This window comes from Eschrichtius robustus, chromosome 4, assembly GCF_028021215.1.
Source record: "Eschrichtius robustus isolate mEscRob2 chromosome 4, mEscRob2.pri, whole genome shotgun sequence".
Lineage (NCBI taxonomy): Eukaryota > Metazoa > Chordata > Mammalia > Artiodactyla > Eschrichtiidae > Eschrichtius > Eschrichtius robustus.
The window spans coordinates 150,821,460-150,844,453 of NC_090827.1; the positions used below are offsets into that span (position 1 = coordinate 150,821,460).

Sequence of the window (22,994 nt, forward strand, 5' to 3'; positions counted from 1 at the left end):
CCTTAGAGAGGGGATGCGGGGTCAGAGCATGCTCAGCACCTCGCTGGGCTCAGCTCGTGGAAGGTCGCCGTTTTCCTGGTGCTCGGTGTGGCCAGCCGGCCTGCAGCCCGGGGATTCGGACCCACGCTCGGGGCTAACACTTGGGGTCGTCTTTGGCCCCTTCTTTCCCTTCCATCAGTAACTACATCGCAGGCCGTTTGACCCCTCTCCTCGCCCGGGCCCGAGTCTCCGAAAGCTCCCCGACGCGAGGCGATGGGGCGGGTGGGACAGGCCAGTCACCCGCGGGCGGAGAGGCCGCGGGCCCCGGGCGGGATAGGACTGGGGCGGGGCCACGCTCCCGGCGGCGGGCAGGGCCTGGCCTCTCGGCGGGGGGCGGGGCCAAGCTCTCCGGGGGGAGGGGGCGGGGCCTGGCCTTTCGGCAGGGGGGCGGGCCCGGGATCTCCGCGGGGGGCGGGGCGCGCCGGGAAAAGTTCCGGGAAGGTGGGCCTCCCGCCCAGGCCCGGCGCGGAAGTTGCCGGCGGCCCGTGCCTTCCCGGCCAGGCCCGGAGCCATGTCGTCTGGGAACGCGGGGTCCGGCGGGCGGGAGGGCGCCCCGCGAGCTGCTGCCGCGCTCTGCGGCCTGTACCACGAGGCGGGGCAGCAGCTGAGGCGCCTGCAGGACCAGCTGGCCGCCCGGGACGTCCTCATAGCGCGCCTCCGCGCCCGTCTGGCCGCGCTCGAGGGGGACACGGCGCCGTCGCTCGTGGACGCGCTGCTGGAGCAGGTGGCGCGCTTCCGGGAGCAGCTGCGGCAGCGGGACGGCGGCGCCGCGGAGGCCGCGCTGCGCCAGGTGCGGGGCGGAGAGGGCGCAGGCGGCGGAGGGGCCGCCAGGGGGCCGCGCGAGCCACGCTTCCTCGGCGCGCGGGCCGCGTGCCCGCCGTGTCCCCGGAGCGTGTGCGCCCGTCGGGCGTGAGGGCTGTGCGGTCTGGTTGGGTCTGAGCGGTTTGCGTCTGGGGGGCTCTGGGCGGGTGCGCGCCGCGTTAGGCGTGAGGGCTGTGCGTCGTGTCGGGTTCTGAGGGTGTGTGTCTGGGTTGTGTTCCGAGGCGTCTGCTCCCGCGTTGGCTCTGAGGGCTGTGTCTGCCTGTTTGAGTTCCGAGGGGGTTGTGCGCTTGTGTCGGGTCTGAGGGGTGTGTGCCTGTTGGGTTTTGAGGGGTCTGACCGTGTTGCGTTTGAAGGGGTGTGTATCGCTGACTCGGGTGCTGAGAGGTGTGTGTGCCCCTGTCGGTTCTGAGGGGTGTTCGTCCGTTCCGGTTATAAGGGAGGTGTGTCGAGTTGAACCTGAGGGGTGTGTGTGCGGTGTTACCACGTTGGGTCTGAGGGGTGTGTGTCCATATTGGTTATGAAGGGTGTGTCCGCTCCAACGTTGGGTCTGAGGGCTGGGTGCGGCCATGTTGGGTTCTTAGTGTTGCGTGTGTCTGTGTTATTTCGGGGGTGTGCATTTGTGTGCTGGCTTCTGAGGGGTATGTGTGCCTATGCAGGGTCTGCGGGTTGTGTGTCCATGAGGGTTCTGAGGAGTGCGTGTGCCCGTGTTGGGTTCTAGGGTATGCTTGCAGCTCTCTTGGGTTCTAAGGGGTCTGTGCACTTGTGTTAGTGAAGGGTTGTGTGTCATGTTGGTTCTGAGGGTTGTGTGTTTGGGTTACGTAGAGGGGTCTGCTCCCTCGTTGGCTTCTGAGGGTTGTGTCTGTCCGTGTTGGTTCTGAGGGACATGTGTTTGTGTTGGTTCTGAAGGATGCGCGTTTGTGTTGAGTTCTGAGTGTTGTGTGGGCCCATGTTGGGTTCTGAGGGATGTGTGTGCCTGTGTGGGTGTGAGGCTTGTTTTGTCATCGTTGGTTCTCAGGGGCGTACCTGTCTGTTTTGGTTCTGAAGGCTGTGTATTTCTGTGTTGGTTCTGACGAGTGTGTGTTTCTGAGTTGGGTTCTGGAGGGTGTATATGCCCGTTTCTGTTCCAGGGGGTTGTGCACCTAGATCTAAGGGTTGTTGTGTCCGCGTTGGTTCTTGGGTGTGTGTCATATCGGTTTCTGAGTGATCTACTCCCATGTTAGGTCTGAGGGCTGTGTCTTCCCGTGTTCAGTTCGGAGAGGTGTTTGTGCTTGTATGGATTCGAAAGGGTGTGCGTCTGTATTGGGTCTGAGTGGTGTGTGTCTGTGTTGATTCCGGATGTGTTTATCCCTATTGGGTCTGAGTTGTGTGTGTGCCCCTGTGTAGAGTCCAGGGCTGCGTCTGCTTCCATGGTGGGTTCTGAAGGGTGTGTTTCCCCAGTTGTGTTGAGGGGTGTGTGTATGTGTTGATTCTGAGGGTTGTGTGCTCATTTTGGTTCTGAGGGCTGTGTGCCTGTGTTGCATTTGAGGGTTATGTGTGTCCATGTTAATTCTAAGGGGTATGTGTTTGTGTTGGTTTTGAGGTATGTTTGTGTGTGTTGGAGTCTGAGGAGTGTGTGTGTGTTTGACTAGGGTCTGTGGGTTGTGTGTCTGTGTTGGTTCTGATGGGTGTGTGTTCATGGTGGGTCTGAGGGATATGTGTGCTTGTTGGCACTGAGGATTGTGTTTCCTAGTTGGGTTCTGAGTGGTGTGTGCCCACTTTTGGTATAAAGGGTATTTGTTCGTATTGGTTCTGAGGCGTGTGTGCGCCTGTGTTGGATCTGAGGGGTGCGTGTCTCTGTGTTGGGTTGATGAGTGTGTGCCTGTGTCGTGTCTGAGTGTGTGTTGCACGTATTGGATCGCAAGTTTTTGCGTCCGTGTTCGGTTGAGGAAAGTGTGCCGTGTTGGTCCTGAGGCGTGTGTGCGCCTGTGTTGGATCTGAGGGGTGCGTGTCTCTGTGTTGGGTTGATGAGTGTATGCCTGTGTTGTGTCTGAGTGTGTGTTGCACGTATTGGATCGCAAGTTTTTGCGTCCGTGTTCGGTTGAGGAAAGTGTGCCGTGTTGGTTCTGAGGAGTGGAGTCCTTGTTGGTTCTCAGGGGTGTGTGTGTTCATGTTGTGTCTGTGGGTTACGTGTCTGATGGTTCTCAGTGGTGTGTCTGTGTTGGGTGTTGAGGGTGTGTGTGTGTGTTCGTTCTGAAGGGCGTCTGCATGTGTTGGGTTCTGAGTAGTGTGTTCCCATATGAGTCTGAGGAGCGTGTGCCCGGGCTGGTTTCTGAGGGGTATGTGCCTCCATGTCGGGTTCTGAGTGGTGTGTGTGTGTGTGTGTGTGTGCATGCATGCCTGTTTTGAGTTCTGAGGGGTATGTGTGCCTGTTTGGACTCTGAGAGGTGTGTATGTGTGTTGGGTTCTGAAGGTTGTCTGTCTCTGATGGTTCTGAGGGTTGTGTGTGTGCTGGTGTTAAAACTGATGGTTGTGTACCCGTTGAGTTCAGAGGGGTCTGCTCCCATGTTGGGTAGGAGGGGAATGTGTGCTCCTGTGTCGGGTCTGAGGGGTGTGTGTCTGTGTTGGGTTGTGGCGTGTGTACCTGTGTGGTATATGAGGTGTGTGAGCGCTTGAATTGGGTGCTGAGGGGTGTGTGCTCCTGTGTCGGGTCTTCAGTTTGTGCCCACTTTGGGCCCTGAAGGATGTGTGTGCATGATCAGCTCTGAAGGGTCTGTTGCTGTGCTGGGTTTTGAAGAGTGCGAGTGCCTGCATTGGGCGCTTGGGGGTGCGTGTGTGTCCATGCTGGGTCTGAAAGGTGTGTGTACCTTTCTGAGGGGTGTGCGCCTGTGTTGGGTCTTAGGGATGAGTGTGCATGTTATTTGTATTTGGAGCGTGTGTGCACCTGGAAGGTTCTGTGTATGTGTGTGTTCATGTTGAGTTCTGCATTGTGTGCGCAGACATTGGGCCTGGGTGTGTGTGTGTAGGACATGCGTATAGGCTCCTGGTGTGTGTGTCTGAGTTGGGTTCTTGGGTGTGTTTGTGTTGTGTTGGGTTCAGGGCCATATGAACCATAGTTATGTTCTGGATCTCTCTTAGCCCTAGCTGTGAATGTATCTTTCAGTGGTAACACTTCTGCTCTGCTGGGAGTGATGGCAGAGTGGGAGCCTGCCAGAGTGTCTGATAATAGACTTAAATCCTTAACTTTTCCTCCTTCATATCCTTGTCAGCGATATTATGTCTATCTGTGTGAAATATTAAACACCCAGATCAGGAGTGAGAGTAATAGTATTTTTCTACAACAGTTCGGAAGTGCCCCACACATTTTGGTGAACTCTGGTCTATTATCCCATTCGGTGCATAGCTATTATCTGGGTTTTCCCAGGAAAGAAATTAGGACTGCAAAAGACAATTTTCCCTTCCAGGCTTGACCCTGCAGCCGGATTTTAGAGTGAAAAAGAGACATGCCTTTTTTTCTTTTAATAAAAGTAATTTTGAATATCTGAAAAATATCTGAAAAAAATTCAAGTAAAAGTAATTTTGAATATCTGAAAAAATAGAGGAAAGAATAAAGAATAAAATAACCACCACAGTCCCACCACAGAGGGATGACCACAGGGGATAATCTCTTGGCATGCCTCTTCCCTGTCTTTCCTTTAACTATAGGGTAGGTATATACTTGGCATGTTTGAGTTCATGCTGTCTATACAGTTTTACTTAATATCATGTCAATATTTTCTTACCTGCATCATTTTAAACGCCTTTAGAAGCCAGATGTCTTCCTCACTCCAGCTCTCTCCCTTTTCCTGGGGAAGGTGGATTATTACTCATCAGGGCAGAAGGAAGTCACCTGGTCTGCACCACTGATCTTAGTGTCATGGACACCAGGAGCCATAGATGAGTGTAGACTGGGGACCAGAGCACATCCTACCCAGAACGGGACTCTGCTTGCAGTCTGCTGGCCATTGGTGCTCAGTTGACATGTGTCCCCAGCATCCTGTGGCCCCAGAGCCTCTAACCAAAACCCAGATAGAGTCAGGTCTGTAATCCTAGTACTACTGGTCCTTTCAGTGTACGTTTTTTTTCTGTCTGCGTTGGGTCTTTGTTGCTGTGTGCGGGCTTTCTCTAGTTGTGGCGAGCGGGGGCTACTCTTTGTTGCGGTGCGCAGGCTTCTCATTGCAGTGGCCTCTCTTGTTGCGGAGCACGGGGTCTAGGAGTGCGGGCCTCAGTAGTTGCAGCATGTGGGTTTGGTAGTTGCGGCATGCGGGCCCTAGAGCGTGCAGGCTTCAGTAGTTGTGGCTCATGGGCTCCAGAGCGCTGGCTCAGTAGTTGTGGTGCATGGGCTTAGTAGCTCTGCGGCATTTGGGATCTTCCCGGACTAGGGCCTCAACCCGTGTCCCCTGCATTGGCAGGCGGATTCTTAACCACTGCACCACCAGGGAAGTCCCTCAATGTAGGTTTTGTTTTAGGATTTTAAATTATTTCAGGAGCAATTTAATGATCTGGTATCTTATGCAATTATATATTTGTTGCTTACCCCTACATCTTTCTGGGGTTGGTCAGAGAACCTGGGGAAGATTGGAGAGGTTTATCACCTCCCAGAGGCCCTGGATTCACTGAAGTAGCTGTGCAGAGTGAAAACAATGAGAGGAATTGGTCAACAGGTTGGTCTCATCAGTGGCCATGTCAGCCAGCTGGTTAGGAGCAGGGACCCTGGATTGGTGAGGACTGAGGGCTCCCAAAGAGGATGCTGAGGCTCACAGGTGTGGATGGACTTCCAGGTGCCAGTGGATCTGTGGCCAAGCTGTAGCCAGTGTGTGATGAGACCAGATGAGTCGTGAGAATTCTGGTCTTTTTTGCCACCACAGTGGGACTCAAGACCTTGACTTATTTGTAACATGAGGCCTGGATGGATGACTCCGCAAAGCTCTTCCAGTTGAGACTTTCTGGAATGATGGCACTGATTCGTTGTGCAGGCTGTAACTGCTCAGCCCCATCTCATCACTGCCTTGGGGACTAGCCTCATGGACCCCGCCTGGTCCTGATATAGCAGCTTGTGGCTTTTCTTTCCCTATTCTGCCATGCTCTCTGTAAGTGGAACAGCATACACTCTTTACAGTAGGTTTTATTAGGTTTTGTGTGTGTGTGTGTGTATTGTGTGTTTATTGTGTGTGTGTTTGTTTTTACCCTCTATCGCTATACATCTTTTGATCTTGTACAACTGAAACTCTATACCATTAAACATAATTCCCCACCGCCCTACTTTGTCCCCTACCGACCCCTCCCCTCCCCGCCCCCCCCCACCGGCAACCACCATTTTACTTTCTGTCTCTGTGATTTTGACTACTGTAGATACCTCCTATAAGTAGCATAGCGCAGTATTTGTCTTTTTGTGACTGCTTTATTTCACTTAGCATGATGTCCTCAAGGTTCATCCGTATTGTAACATGTGTCAGAATTTCCTTCCTTTTTAAGGCTGAATAATACTCCATTATAGGTATATACCACATTTTGCTTATCTACTCATCTGTTGATGGACACTTGGGTTGCTTCCATGTTTTAGCTCTTATGAATATCACTGCTGCTATGAACATAGGTGTGCAAATATCTCTTCAAGATCCTGCTTTCAATTCTTTTGGGTATATACCCAGAAGTGGAATTGCTGGATTATATAATAATTCTATTTTTAATTTTTTGAGAGACTTCCATTCTGTTTTTCCACAATGGCTGTACCACTTTACATTCCCACCGACAGTGCACAAGGGTTCAAATTTCTCCACGTCTTCACCAATATTGTTATTTTCTGTGTTTTTGATAGTAGGCATCCTAATGGGTGTATGGTAATTTAGTACAAAATGATTGTAGTTTTGATTTGCAATTCCCTATAATGATTAGTGATGTTGAGCATCAATTCATGTGCTTATTGGCCATTTGTATATCTTCTCTGAAGTAATGTCAAGTCCTTTGCCCATTTTTGAATTGGGTTATTTTGTTGTTGAATTTTATGAGTACTCTACATTCTGGATACTAATTCTTATCAGATATATGATTTGGAAATATTTTATCTCATTCTGTAGGTTGCCTTTTTTACTTTTACTTGTCTTTTGATTTGCAAAATTTTAAAATTTTCATTTTAATTTTCATTAAAAAATTTCCAATTTGTCTATTTTTTCTTTTGTTACCTGTGCCTTGGGTGCCATATCCAAGAAATCACTGCCAAGTCCTGTGTTATGAAGCTTTTGCCCTATGTTTCTTCTAGGAGTTTTATAGTTTTAGGTCTTACATTTAAGTCTTTGATCCATTTTGAGGTAATTTTCATGTATGGTTTAGATAAGGGTCCAACTTCATTCTTTTGCATGTGGATATCCAGTTTTCCCAGCACCATTTTTAAAAAAGACTGTCCTTTCCCCGTTGAATCGTCTTAGTACCCTTGTCAAAACCATTTGACTGTCTATGCAAGGGTTTATTTCTGGGCTCTCTACTCTGTCTCTTTGGTCTGTATGTTTGTCTTTATGTCAGTGCCACAGTGTTTTGATTACTGTGGCTTTGTAGAAGTTTTGAAATTAGGAAATGTGAGTCCTTCAGCTTTGTTCTTTTCTTTGTTTTTTTTTTCTTCTAAGATTGTTTTGGCTATTTGGGGTCCCTTGAGATTCCATATGAATTTTAGGATGAGTTCTTCTATTTCTGCAAAAAAAAAAAAAATTGGGATTTTGTTTTGTTTTTGTTTTTTGGGTTTTTTTTTTTTTTGGCTGCACTGCACAGCTTGTGAGATCTTAGTTCCCAACCAGGGATTGAACCTGGGCCATGGCAGTGAAAACGCCAAGTCCTAACCACTGGACCACCAGAGAATTCCCTGGGATTTTGATAGGGATTGCATTGACTTTGTAGATCACTTTGAATAATATTGACATCTTAACAATATTAAGTTTTCCAATCTGTGAACATGGGATATGTTTCTATTTATTTATGTCTTCTTTAATTTCTTTTAGTAGTATTTCATAGTTTCCATTGTACGAGTCTTTCACTTCCTTGATTAAATTAATTCCTAAGTATTTTATTCTTTTTGATGCTATTGTAAGTAGAATTGTTTTTGTAATTTCTTTTGCAGATTCTTCATTGTTAGTGTATAGAAATACAACTGTTTTTCATGTGTTGATTTGTATCCTGCTCAGTTGCTGAATTCATTTATTCTCTCCAGCAGGTTTATGTGTGTGTTTGTGTGTGTGTGTGTGTGTGTGTGTAATCTTAAGAGTTTTCTACATGTAAGAGCATATCATCTGTAAACAGATAACATTTTACTTCCTTTCTTATTTGGATGTGTTTTCTTTTTCTTGCCTAGTTGCTTTGGCTAGAACTTCCAGGACTATGTTGAATAGAAGTGATGAAAGCCAATATCCTTTCTTTGTTCTTTTTTTTTCCCAGCCGCGCCATGCAGGATCTTAGTTCCCTGACCAGGGATTGAACCCATGCCCCTGCCAGTGGAAGTTCCCCTTGTCTTGTTCTTGATCTTAGAGGAAAAGCTTTCAGTCTTCTACCATGGGGTATGATACTTGCTGTGGGTTTTTCTTATGGCTTTTGTTATGTGGAGGTAGTTTACTTCTGTTCCTAGTTTGTTGTGTGTTTTTATTATGAAAAAGTGTTGAATTTTGTCAAACGCCTTTCTGCATCAATTGATATGATCATGTGTTTTTCCCCCTTCATTCTATTAATGTAGTGTATTACACCGAACAATACCTCCCTTCCTCCCTTCCTTCCTTTTTTTTTTTTTTTGATGAAATATGTTTGTGAACTTAACCACAGCAGAGTAGTATATTACCTAAATCTATGTGGAACAAATCTGGTGAAAAATTTTCTGATTAGAAAAGTTTAATAATATCATTTTCATTTCATTCCAAGGGATTGATGCTGAGTCATAGAAAACAAACATCAAACACGTAATTGTGCTTCATGTCCCTCAAAAGGCCTCATTCTCATATCATTATTGTTTACTAGATATTTATCAACAATTATCTAATTGTCTTCAGATATTATAAGTGAGACTCTAGTGATAAAGTCAGAAATGTCAAGAACATGATCAATTTGCAACATATAGAAAGTAGAACCAAAGTACAGATGGAAATAATTCAAGGCCTATCATACATAACAAAACTGATGCTCAAGAATTGCCTAGTCACTTTGCTAAAACTGGTCTCTGAACCTTCTACACGGCTGCCCAGAAGATAAATATGCTGCACCTCTTATTCTTTTAAAAAGCCAAGGATAACCTTAGTCACGTATTTAGTATTACCTTTTCGCTATCTTTAAGAAGAAACCATGATGAAGCTTGCTAAAATTTTCTTGTGAGAAGTTCACAGGGATTTGTAGAACTACTTTGGGCAACAAAACTGGCTCTTTATTAGGCACCAATGAAAAGCAGATATTACATTGAATGTTGAAAAACTGTGCACTTAAATCTGGTTCTGCCACTTTCTTAGCCATGTTAATTTGGGCAAGTCATTTAGTGTTCTAGTTTTGTCATCAGCAAAACTGAAGTAATAATACCTAGCTCATAGGACTATTTATTCATTCATTCGGCCAATAGTTGTTTGTTGAATGCCTATTGTGTGCCAGGTGTTTTAATAGGCCCTGGAAATGCAGAAAGGATTGAGAAAGGCAGATTCCTATCTTTATGAAGCTTATATTTTAGTTGAGAAAATAGACATTGGAGAAATAATCAATTGCCTATGTGGAAAATATGACATAGAACAGATATATGGGATATTGTGAGTTTTCTCTTGTAAGGAACACATGATTTAACATGTATATATGTATATATATATATAATAATCTCATGCACATAATTGGGACTCAGAAGATGTGAATGTCATCTACCATAGCCACTCAGGTGTTTATTTACTGAGCTTGCATTTATTGGGCGTGTTCTGTATGTAAGGGGAGTATGTATAAGCAGGCATCATGGGTTATGTTTTTCCATTTCTCCCAAGAAGTATAGTACATTCATTTCACAATGATGTGTACATTATCAGGGTTGCACCAGTAGCAGTGTTAATCTATAGCAGTGTTAATTCAGTGTAATTAGAGTGAAGAGTGCGTAGAGAATAACACAGGAAGTGGCTATAAAATTAGATTGGGGGCAAATTATGATGGCCTTTACTACCTTATAAAGTTGTTAATTGCACATTCTATTTACCAGTAGGCTAGGGGAATGCAAAGATGATCAATATCCAATTCTTGCCCTCAAATTGTGGAATCATACATGGACATAAGTGATCACTCCTTGAAGCAAGTTGTAAAAGTGATGGAGGGATGTGTGATGGGGAAATACTGAACATAGTATAAGTATGGAACTAATAAGCCAATTTAAGTCTCCAAATCAGAACACCGGTATCATAGTGTCAACTGCTTTTTTTTTCCTTTAGATATAATTGACATATAACATTATATTAGTTTTAAGTGTACAGCACAATGATTCAATATTTGTATATATTGTGAAGTGACTACCACAATAAGTCTAGTTAACATCCATTGATCATGTTTTGTATGCTTAACCACCCTTGCAGTCTGTGAAAAAAATCCCACTTGTTCATGGTGTATAATCTTTTTAATATGCCATTGAATTTTGCCTGCTAGTATTTCACTGAGAATTTTTGCATCAACATTCATAAGGGATATTGGTCTGTAGTTTTGTTGTAGTGTCTTTGTCTGGCATTGGTATCATGGTAATGCTGGCCTCATAGAATGAGTTAGGAAGTGTTCCTTCCTCTTCAGTTTTTTTGGAACAGCTTAGGAAGAATTGGTATTAATTCTTCTTTAAATGTTTGATAGAATTCACCAGTGAAGCCATCAGTTCCAGGACTTGTTGTTGGGAGATTTTTAATTACTGATTCAATTGCCTTACTAGTTAGAGGTCTTTTCAGTTTTTCTATTTCTCTGTGATTTGGTCTTGGTAGGTGTTATGTTTCTAAGAATTTGTTTCATCCAGGTTATCGAATTTGCTGGTGTACAGTTGTTCATAGTACTCATTTTATAATCATTTTTATTTTTGTAGAATTGCCAGTAATGTCTCTACTTGCATTTCTTTTTCTTTCTTTCTTTTTTTTTTTTTTTTGCCATGCCACGTGGCTTGTGGGATTTTAGTTCCCTGACCAGGGACTGAACCCGGGCCCTGGGCAGTGAAAGCGTGGAGTCCTAAGCGCTGGACCAGGGAATTCCCTCTACTTGCATTTCTGATTTTAGTAATTTGAATCTTCTTTCTTTTCGTAGTCTGTCTAGCTAAAGGTTTCTCCATTTTGCTGATCTTTTTGAAGAACCAACTTTTGGTTTCATTGATTTCTGTAATAGTTTTTCTGTTCTCTATTTCATTTGTCTCTGCTCAAATCTTTAGTCTTCCTCCCTTTTGCTAGCTTTGAGTTTAGTTTTTTCTTCTTTTTCTAGTTCCTTAAGTTGTAAAGTTAGGTTGTTGATTGGAGATTTTTCTTGTTTTTAAATGTAAGTTTTATATCTTTATTTTTATTTTTATTTTTTTAAACATCTTTATTGAAGTATAATTGCTTTACAATGGTGTGTTAGTTTCTGCTTTATAACAAAGTGAATCAGATATACATATACATATGTTCCCATATCTCTTCCCTCTTGCATCTCCCTCCCTCCCACCCTCCCTATCCCACCCCTCTAGGTGGTCACAAAGCACCGAGCTGATCTCCCTGTGCTATGCGGCTGCTTCCCACTAGCTATCTATTTTACATTTGGTAGTGTATATATGTCCATGACACTCTCTCACCCTGTCACATCTCACCCCTCCCCCTCCCCATATCCTCAAGTCCATTCTCTAGTAGGTCTGTGTCTTTATTCCTGTCTTGCCACTAGGTTCTTCATGACCTTTTTTTTTTTCCTTAGATTCCATATATATGTGTTAGCATACTGTATTTGTTTTTCTCTTTCTGACTTACTTCACTCTGTATGACAGACTCTAACTCCATCCACCTCATTACAGATACCTCCATTTCATTTCTTTTTATGGCTGAGTAATATTCCATTGTATATATGTGCCACATCTTCTTTATCCAGTCATCCGATGATGGACACTTAGGTTGCTTCCATGTCCTGGCTATTGTAAATAGAGCTGCAATGAACATTTTGGTACATGACTCTTTTTGAATTATGGTTTTCTCAGGGTATATGCCCAGTAATGGGATTGCTGGGTCGTATGGTAGTTCTATTTTTAGTTTTTTAAGGAACCTCCATACTGTTCTCCATAGTGGCTGTATCAATTTACATTCGGACCAACAGTGCAAGAGGGTTCCCTTTTCTCCACACCCTCTCCAGCATTTATTGTTTCTAGATTTTTTGATGATGGCCATTCTGACCAGTGTGAGATGATACCTCATTGTAGTTTTGATTTGCATTTCTCTAATGATTAATGATGTTGAGCATTCTTTCATGTGTCTGTTGGCAATCTGTATATCTTCTTTGGAGAAATGTCTATTTAGGTCTTCTGCCCATTTTTGGATTGGGTTGTTTGTTTTTTTGTTATTGAGCTGCATGAGCTGCTTGTAAATCTTGGAGATTAATCCTTTGTCAGTTGCTTCATTTGCAAATATTTTCTCCCATTCTGAGGGTTGTCTTTTGGTCTTGTTTATGGTTTCCTTTGCTGTGCAAAAGCTTTTCAGTTTCATTAGGTCCCATTTGTTTATTTGTGTTTTTATTTCCATTTCTCTAGGAGCTGGGTCAAAAAGGATCTTGCTGTGATTTATGTCATAGAGTGTTCTGCCTATGTTTTCCTCTAAGAGTTTGATAGTGTCTGCCCTTACACTTAGGTCTTTAATCCATTTTGAGTTTATTTTTGTGTATGGTGTCAGGGAGTGTTCTAATTTCATACTTTTACATGTAGCTATCCAGTTTTCCCAGCACCACTTATTGAAGAGGCTGTCTTTTCTCCACTGTATATGCTTGCCTCCTTTATCAAAGATAAGGTGACCATATGAGCGTGGGTTTATCTCTGGGCTTTCTATCCTGTTCCATTGATCTATATTTCTGTTTTTGTGCCAGTACCAAACTGTCTTGATTACTGTAGCTTTGTAATATAGTCTGAAATCAGGGAGCCTGATTCCTCCAGCTCCATTTTTCGTTCTCAAGATTGCTTTGGCTATTCGGGGTCTTTTGTGTTTCCATACAAATTGTGAAATTTTTTGTTCTAGTTCTGTGAAAAATGCCAGTGGTAGTTTGATAGGGGTTGCATTGAATCTGTAGATTGCTTTGGGTAGTAGAGTCATTTTCACAATGTTGATTCTTCCAATCCAAGAACATGGTATATCTCTCCATCTATTTGTATCCTCTTTAATTTCTTTCATCAGTGTCCTATAATTTTCTGCATACAGGTCTTTTGTCTCCTTAGGTAGGTTTGTTCCTAGATATTTTATTCTTTTTGTTGCAATGGTAAACGGGAGTGTTTTCTTAATTTCACTTTCAGATTTTTCATCATTAGTATATAGGAATGCAAGAGATTTCTGTGCACTAATTTTATATCCTGCTATTTTACCAAATTCATTGATTAGCTCTAGTAGTTTTCTGGTAGCATCTTTAGGATTCTCTATGTATAGTATCGTGTCATCTGCAAACAGTGACAGCTTTACTTCTTCTTTTCCGATTTGGATTCCTTTTATTTCTTTTTCTTCTCTGGTTGCTGTGGCTAACACTTCCAAAACTATGTTGAATAATAGTGGTGAGAGTGGGCAACCTTGTCTTGTTCCTGAACTTAGTGGAAATGGTTTCAGTTTTTCACCATTGAGGACAATGTTGGCTGTGGGTTTGTCATATATGGCCTTTATTATGTTGAGGAAAGTTCCCTCTGTGCCTACTTTCTGCAGGGCTTTTATCATAAATGGGTGTTGAATTTTGTCAAAAGCTTTCTCTGCATCTATTGAGATGATTATATGGTTTTTCTCCTTCAATTTGTTAATATGGTGTATCACATTGATTGATTTGCGTATATTGAAGTATCCTTGCATTCCTGGAATAAACCCCACTTGATCATGGTGTATAATCCTTTTAATGTGCTGTTGGAGTCTGTTTGCTAGTATTTTGTTGAGGATTTTTGCATCTATGTTCACCAGTGATATCGGCCTGTAGTTTTCTTTCTTTGTGACATCTTTGTCTGGTTTTGGTATCAGGGTGATGGTGGCCTAGTAGAATGAGTTTGGGAGTGTTCCTCCCTCTGCAATATTTTGGAAGAGTTTGAGAAGGATAGGTGTTAGCTCTTCTCTAAATGTTTGATAGAATTCGCCTGTGAAGCCATCTGATCCTGGGCTTTTGTTTGTTGGAAGATTTTTAATCACAGTTTCAATTTCAGTGCTTGTGATTGGTCTGTTCATATTTTCTATTTCTTCCTGGTTCAGTCTCGGCAGGTTGTGCATTTCTAAGAATTTGTCCATTTCTTCCAGGTTGTCCGTTTTATTGCCATAGAGTTGCTTGTAGTAATCTCTCATGATCATTTGTATTTCTGCAGTGTCAGTGGTTACTTCTCCTTTTTCATTTCTAATTCTATTGATTTGAGTCTTCTCCCTTTTTCTCTTGATGAGTCTGGCTAATGGTTTATCAATTTTGTTTATCTTCTCAAAGAACCAGCTTTTAGTTTCGTTGATTTTTGCTATTGTTTCCTTCATTTCTTTTTCATTTATTTCTGATCTGATCTTTATGATCTCTTTCCTTCTGCTAGCTTTGGGGTTTTTTTGTTCTTCTTTCTCTAATTGCTTTAGGTGCAAGATTAGGTTGTTTATTTGAGATGTTTCCTGTTTCTTGATGTAGGCTTGTATTGCTATAAACTTCCCTCTTAGCACTGCTTTTGCTGCATCCCATAGGTTTTGGGTCGTCTTGTCTCCATTGTCATTTGTTTCTAGGTATTTTTTGATTTCCCCTTTGATTTCTTCAGTGATCACTTCGTTATTAAGTAGTGTATTGTGTAGCCTCCATGTGTTTGTATTTTTTACAGATCTTTTCCTGTAATTGATATCTAGTCTCATAGCGTTGTGGTCGGAAAAGATACTTGATACGATTTCAATTTTCTTAAATTTACCAAGGCTTGATTTGTGACCCAAGATATGATCTATCCTGGAGAATGTTCCATGAGCACTTGAGAAAAATGTGTATTCTGTTGTTTTTGGGTGGAATGTCCTATAAATATAAATTAAGTCCATCTTGTTTAATGTATCATTTAAAGCTTGTGTTTCCTTATTTATTTTCATTTTGTATGATCTGTCCATTGGTGAAAGTGGGGTGTTAAAGTCCCCTACTATGATTGTGTTACTGTCAATTTCCCCTTTTATGGCTGTTAGTATTTGCCTTATGTATTGAGGTGCTCCTATGTTGGGTGCATAAATATTTACAATTGTTATACCTTCCTCTTGGATCGATCCCTTGATCATTATATAGTGTCCTTCTTGGTCTCTAGTAATAGTCTTTATTTTAAAGTCTATTTTGTCTGATATGAGAATATGAGAATTGCTGATATGAGATTTGCTACTCCAGCTTTCTTTTGATTTCCATTTGCATGGAATATCTTTTTCCATCCCCTCACTTTCAGTCTGTATGTGTCTCTAGGTCTGAAGTGGGTCTCTTGTAGACAGCATATATATGGGTCTTGTTTTTGTATCCATTCAGCCAGTCTGTGTCTTTTGGTGGGAGCATTTAATCCATTTACATTTAAGGTAATTATCGATATGTATGTTCCTATTCCCATTTTCTTAAATATTTTGGGTTTGTTATTGTAGGTGTTTTCCTTCTCTTGTGTTTCTTGCCTAGAGAAGTTCCTTTAGCATTTGTTGTAAAGCTGGTTTGGTGGTGCTGAACTCTCTCAGCTTTTGCTTGTCTGTAAAGGTTTTAATTTCTCCATCAAATCTGAATGAGATCCTTGCTGGGTAGAGTAACCTTGGTTGTAGGTTTTTCTCCTTCATCACTTTAAGTATATCCTGCCACTCCCTTCTGGCTTGCAGAGTTTCTGCTGAAAGATCAGCTGTTAACCTTATGGGGATTCCCTTGTGTGTTATTTGTTGTTTTTCCCTTGCTGCTTTTAATATGTTTTCTTTATATTTAATTTTTGATAGTTTGATTAATATGTGTCTTGGCGTGTTTCTCCTTGGATTTATCCTGTATGGGACTCTCTGTGCTTCCAGGACTTGATTAACTATTTCCTTTCCCGTATTAGGGAAGTTTTCAACTATAATCTCTTCAAATATTTTCTCAGTCCCTTTCTTTTTCTCTTCTTCTTCTGGGACCCCTATAATTCGAATGTTGGTGCATTTAATGTTGTCCCAGAGGTCTCTGAGACTGTCCTCAGTTCTTTTCATTCTTTTTTCTTTATTCTGCTCTGCAGTAGTTATTTCCACTATTTTATCTTCCAGGTCACTTATCCGTTCTTCTGCCTCAGTTATTCTGCTATTGATCCCGTCTAGAGTATTTTTAATTTCATTTATTGTGTTTTTCATCGTTGCTTGGCTCCTCTTTAGTTCTTCTACGTCCTTGTTAAATGTTTCTTGCATTTTGTCTATTCTATTTCCAAGATTTTGGATCATCTTTACTATCATTATTCTGAATTCTTTTTCAGGTAGACTGCCTATTTCCTCTTCATTTGTTATGTCTGGTGTGTTTTGACCCTGCTCCTTCACCTGCTGTGTGTTTTTTTGTCTTCTCATTTTGCTTATCTTACTGTGTTTGGGGTCTCCTTTTCACAGGCTGCAGGTTCGTAGTTCCCGTTGTTTTTGGTATCTGTCCCCAGTGGCTAAGGTTGGTTCAGTGGGTTGTGTAGGCTTCCTGGTGGAGGGGACTAGTGCCTGTGTTCTGGTGGATGAGTCTGGATCTTGTCTTTCTGGTGGGCACGTCCACGTCTGGTGGTGTGTCTTGGGGTGTCTGTGGCCTTATTATGATTTTAGGCAGCCTCTCTGCTAATGGATGGGGCTGTGTTCCTGTCTTGCTAGTTGTTTGGCATAGGGTGTCCAGCACTGTAGCTTGCTGGTCGTTGAGTGAAGCTGGGTCTTGATGTTGAGATGGAGATCTCTCAGAGATTTTCGCTGTTTGGTATTACGTGGAGCTGGGAGGTCTCTTGTGGACCAGTGTCCTGAAGTTGGCTCTCCCACCTCAGAGGCACAGCCCTGATGCCTGGCTGGAGCACCAAGAGCCTTTCATCCACACGGCTCAGAATAAAAGGGAGAAAATATAGAAAGAAAGAAAGAGGATAAAATAAAATAAAATAAAGGTATTACAATAAAAAATAAGAAAAAAATTATTAAGAATAAATTCATTAAGAAAATTTTTTTTAATTTTTAAAAATAGATTTATTAATTTTTTATAATAAAAAATAAGAAAAAAAATTATTAAGAAAAAAATTTATTAAGAAAAATTTTTTTAATTTTTTAAAATAAAAAATATGAAAAAACTTATTAAAATTTTTTTTTAATTTTTAAAAATAGCAAATAAGGAAAAAATTATTAAGAAAACATTTATTAGGAAAAATAAATTTTTTTAAGTAAAAAAAAAAAAAAAAAAGGACGGACCTAACCTTAGGACTAATGGTTAAAGCAAAGCTGTACAGACAAATTTCACCCAGAAGCATACACATATACACTCACAAAAAAAGGAAAAGGGGAAAAATTAATATATCCTGCTCCCAAAGTCCACCTCCTGAATTTGGGATGATTCGTTGTCTATTCAGGTATTCAACAGATGCAGGCACATCAAGTTGTTTGTGGAGCTTTAATCCACTGCTTCTGAGGCTGCTGGGAGAGATTTCCCTTTCTCTTCTTTGTTCGTACAGCTCCCGGGGTTCAGCTTTGGATTTGGACCCGCCTCTGCATGTAGGTCGCCTGAGGGCATCTGTTCCCCGCCCAGACAGAACGGGGTTAAAGGAGCAGCTGACTAGGGGGCTCTGGCTCACTCAGGCCGGGGGGAGGGAGTGGTAGGGATGCGGGGGGAGCCTGCAGCGGCAGAGGCGTTGTGACGTTGCAGCAGCCTGAGGCGTGCCCTGCGTTCTCCCGGGGAAGTTGTCCCCGGATCACGGGAGCCTGGCCGTGGCGGGCTGCACCAGCTCCTGGGAGGGACGGTGTGGAGAGTGACCTGTGCTCGCACACAGGCTTCTTGGTGGCGGCAGCAGCAGACTTAGCGTCTCATGCCCGTCTCTGGGGTCCGCGCTGATAGCCGCGGCTCGCGCCTGTCTCTGGAGCTCGTTTAGGCGGCGCTCTGAATCCCCTCTCCTTGCGCGCCGCGAAACAAAGAGGCAAGAAAAAGTCTCTTGCCTCTTCGGCAGCTGCAGACTTTTTCCCGGACTCCCTCCCGGCTAGCTGTGGCGCACTAGTCCCTTCAGGCTGTGTTCACACTGCCAACCCCAGTCCTCTCCCTGCGATCCGACCGAAGCCCGAGCCTCAGCTCCCAGCCCTGCCCGCCCCGGCGGGTGAGCAGACAAGCCTCTCGGGCTGGTGAGTGCTGGTCGGCACCTATCCTCTGTGCGGGAATCTCTCCGCTTTGCCCTCCGCCCCCCTGTGGCTGCGCTCTCCTCCGTGGCTCCGAAGCTTCCCCCCTCTGCCACCTGCAGCCTCCGCCCGCAAAGGGGCTTCCTAGTGTGTGGAAACCTTTTCTCCTTCACAGCTCCCTCCCACTGGTGCAGGTCCTGTCCCTATTCTTTTGTCTCTGTCATTTCTTTTTTCTTTTGCCCTACCCAAGTACGTGGGGATTTTCTTGCCTTTTGGGAGGTCGGACGTCTTCTGCCAGCGTTCAGTGGGTGTTCTGTAGGAGCAGTTCCACGTGTAGATGTATTTCTACTGTATCTGTGGGAAGGAAGGTGATCTCCGCGTCTTACTCTTCCGCCGTCTTGCCGGGGGACCTCAAGTTTTATATCTTTAGATTTCCCCCTTAACACTGCTTTCACTGGATCCTGCAAGTTTTGGTATGTTGTGTTTTCATTTTCATTTGCCTTTAAGTATTTTCTAATTTCCTTGTGATTTCTTCCATTGGTTTAAGAATGTGTTTTTTAATTTCCACAGTTTTGTGAATGTTCCAGTTTTACTTCTGTTGTTGATTTCTGACTTCATCCTGTTGTGGTTGGGGAGGAGATACTTTGTATGATGTCAGTCTTTTAAAATCTGTTGAGACTTAGTGTGTAACCTAACACATGGTCTATCCTGGAAAATGTCCCATGTGCATTTGAGAAGAATGTGTTGTTGTTGGGTAGAGTGTTCTGTAGATGTCTGTTAGATCTAGTTGATTTATTGTGTTAAGTTCTCTATTTCCTTACGTATATTGTGTTTGGTTGTTCTGTCATTGAGAGTAGGGTTTTGAGGTCTCCAGCTATGATTGTAGGATTGTCTATTTCTCCCTTCAGTTCTGTCAGTTTTTGCTTCATATATTTTGCTTGTCTGTTATTAGGTACATCAGTGTATATAATTGTTATATTTTCTTGCTGTATTAAAAATTTTATTAATGTACAACATCCTTTTTTGTCTCTTGTAGCCTTTTTTGAAAAAAAGTCTATTTTGTCTGATATTAGTATAGCTACTCCTGTTCTCTTTTAGTTACTAGTTGCATGGAATGTAAATATTTTTCCATCCTTTTACTTTCTTTTTTTTTTTAATTTAAAAAATTTTATTTTTGGCTGCGTTGGGTCTTCACTGATGCACGTGGGCTTTTCTCTTGTTATGCCGAGCAGGGGCTACTCTTCATTGCAGTGTGTGGCCTTCTCATTGCAGTGGCTTCTCTTGTTGTGGAGCATGGGCTCTAGGTGCACGGGCTTCGGTAGTTGCAGCTTGTAGGCTTCAGAGCTTAGGCTCAATAGTTGTGGTGCATGGGCTTAGTTGCTCCATGGCATGTGGGATCTTCCCAGAACAGGGATCAAACCCATGTCCCCTGCATTGGCAGGAGGATTCTTAACCACTGCGCCACCAGGGAAGTCCCCATCCTTTTACTTTCAATCTGTATATGTCTTTGAATCTAAAGTGAGTCTCTTGTATATAGCATGTAGTTGGATCATATGCTTTTATCCATTCTGCCAATCTCTGTCTTTTAATTGGAGATTTTAATCCATTTACATTTAAAGTAATTACTGATATGGATGAAATACTTATTATTTTGCTATTTGTTTTCTGTATGCCTTATAGCTTTTTTTTTCTCTTATAGCTTTTTTTGTTTCTCATGTTCTGCATTACTATCTTTTATGTTTGATTTTTTAAATTGTGAAATATTTAAATTCCTTTCTCATTTTTTTGTGGGTATATTCTGTAACTGTTTTCTTTGTGTTTACCACGGGATTTACGTTTAACATCCGAAAGTTGTAACACTCTAACTTGAATTTATACCAGCTTAAGTTCAATAACATACAAAACCCCTGCTCCCTTATACCTAAACCCCACCCCTTTTGGTTGATGTCACAGAATTAAATCTTCATACATCGTGTGCCCTCAAACATAAATTAATCTTTTAAATGCATTAGTCTCCTAAATTATGTAGGAAATAACGTTTGGAGTTACAAATCAAAATTACAGTAATACTAACTTGTAGATTAATAATTTAAAAAAAATATATATATATATTAGTTTCTTAAATCATGTGGAAAACAAAAAAAAGAGTTATAAACTGTTGTTACAATAATACTAGCTTTTATAATTGCCCATGTCTTTACCTTTATTGACATCTTTATTTCTTCATATAGCGTTGAGTATTTCTTCATATAGCGTTGAGTTACTGTCCTTTGAGTTAGTGTCATTTCATTTCACTCTACAGGACTCCCTTGAGCATTTCTTGCAGGGCAGGTCTAGTGGTAACAAACTCCCTCAGCTTTGGTTTATGTGGGAATGTCTTAATTTCTCCCTTGCTTTTGAAAGACTGTTTTGCTGGATATAGGATTCTTGGTTGACAGTTTTTTTCTTTTTTAAAGTATTTATTTATTTATTTATTTATTTTATTTGGCTGCATCAGGTCTTAGTTGGAGCACGTGGGATCTTTGTTGCAGCATGTGGGATCTTTTGTTGCGGTGCGTGGGCTTCTCTAGTTGTGACGTGCAGGCTTCTCTAGTTGCGACGTGCGGGCTTCTCTAGTTGCAGCACGTGGGCTTCTCCCTAGTTGTGGTGCATGGCTCCAGAGTGCGTGGGCTCAGTAGTTGTGGCACATGGGCTGTCCAGTTGTGGCACGCGGGCTCTAGAGTGCGTGGGCTCAGTAGTTGCTGTGCGTGGGCTTAGTTGCCCCACGGCATGTGGGATCTTAGTCCCCTGACCAGGGATCGAACCTGCGTCCCCTGCATTGGAAGGCAGATTCTTAACCACTGGACTACTAGGGAAGTCCCCAGCTGTTTTTTTTCTTTTAGCACTTTGAATATATAGGCCCACTGCCTCTGGCTTCCGAAGTGTCTGATGAGAAATCTGCTAATAATCGTATTAAGGATCTCTTCTATGTGATATGTTGCTTTTCTCTTGCTTCTTTCAAGATTCCTGTTTTTATCTTTGGCTTTCTAAAGTTTGATTATAATGTGTCTTGGTCTTTTTGACTTCATCTTACTTGGAGTTTATTGAGCTTCTTGGATGTTTAGATTCATGTCTTTCATCACATTTGGGAAGTTTTCAACCATTATTTCTTATTTATTTATTTATTTATGGCTGTGTTGTGTCTTCATTGCGGTGCACGGGCTTCTCATTGCTGTGGCTTCTGTTGTTGTGGAGCACGGGCTCTAGGCGCGTGGGCTCAGTAGTTGTGGCTCACAGGCTCTAGAGCACAGGCTCAGTAGTTGTGGCGCACGGGCTTAGTTGCTCTGCGGCATGTGGGATCTCCCCGGACCAGGGCTCGAACCCATGTCCCCTGCATTGGCAGGCAGATTCTTAACCACTGCGCCACCAGGGAAGCCCCAGCCATTATTTCTTCAAGTATTCTTTCTGCCCCTTTCTCTCTCGCTTCTGCTTCTGGGACTCCCACAATGTGTATATTGGTCTGCCTAATGGTGTCCCACAGGACCCTTAGGCTCTGTTTACTTTCCTTGAATCTTGATAATTTTCATTGTCCTGTTTTCAAGTTTGCTGATTCTTCTACTGATCAAATCTGCCTTTGAATACCTCCAGTGAATTTTAAAATTTCAGTTAATGTACTTTTTAGCTCCACAATTTTTTTGGTTTCTTTTTAGGTTTTCTATTTCTTTATTCGTATTTCCATTTTATTCCTACATTGCTTTCTTGACTTTCTCCACATCTTCTTTTAGTTTTTTGAGCATCTTTAAGATGGTTGTTTTAGAGTCCTTGTCTAGAAGATCCACCATCAGGTCTTTTTCAGGGACAGCTTCTGTTGATTTATTTTTTCCTTTGAATGGGCCATATTTTCCTGTGTCTTTGAGTGCCTTGTGCTTTTTTTGTTGTTGTTTGTTTAAAACTGGACATTTGGATCTAATAATGTGGTATCTCTGGAAATCAGATTACTCTCGTTCCCTAGGATTTGCTGTTTTTGTTTTTCTTTGGTTGTTGTAGATTGTCTCTGTACCAAGGATCAGCCTGAGGCATAAATTAAGGTTTTCTCAGCCTGTACCTGGGAATGTGTGGTCACTTTCAAATTTTCCCCTTTTATGTAGTTGCTTTTGAATATCCTAGTCTTTAGTGTCTGGCTCCCTAAAGCAGAAAAAGAAAAATTAAAAGGGGAAGGGAAGGGCACTGGCCCTTTAAATCTCATAGCACTTCAGCTGGAGGGGGAGGGTCCTGTAGCAATGGGGGAGGTGCAACAATGGCCACCTGCCTGTTTGGCCGCACCTTTGTGATCAGAAGCAGGAAGCAGCGGTCAGAGCACAGATCCCCAGTATTTGGACGACAGGGTCTTTTTTGCCCACCTTGGCTCCTGCAAGCTGTGTGCAGGCAGCTCCAGAAACAGGTGTATGGCCTCCAGTGGCATGGCGAGGGGTGGGATGGGTAGCTGCTACTGTAAGAAGAGCTGAAATTGACTGAAATTAACCTCAATTTACTGTCCAAGTCCTCATATGGAAGTTGCAAGTCTTTAGGACTTGAGATCCAAAATAGCCACACCAGACAGATTTCTGCCAGTGCACTGTTTTTCAGGTGAGGAGAAGATTCCCGGTGCTCCCTCCTTTGCCATAGTCCCAGAACCTTCCAGGC

At 42.8% G+C, this 22,994-nt stretch overlaps 1 protein-coding gene across 1 annotated transcript in view; it reads left to right on the top strand.

Moving 5' to 3' along the window:
• The first annotated feature begins 252 nt into the window (after positions 1–252).
• Positions 253–22,994, top strand: part of TNIP2 (TNFAIP3 interacting protein 2) — a 34,404-nt gene continuing 11,662 nt past the window's right edge. The window contains 2 exon segments of the mRNA XM_068543551.1: positions 253–408; positions 410–829. Of these exon segments, the coding sequence (XP_068399652.1) occupies positions 253–408; positions 410–829 (576 nt within the window).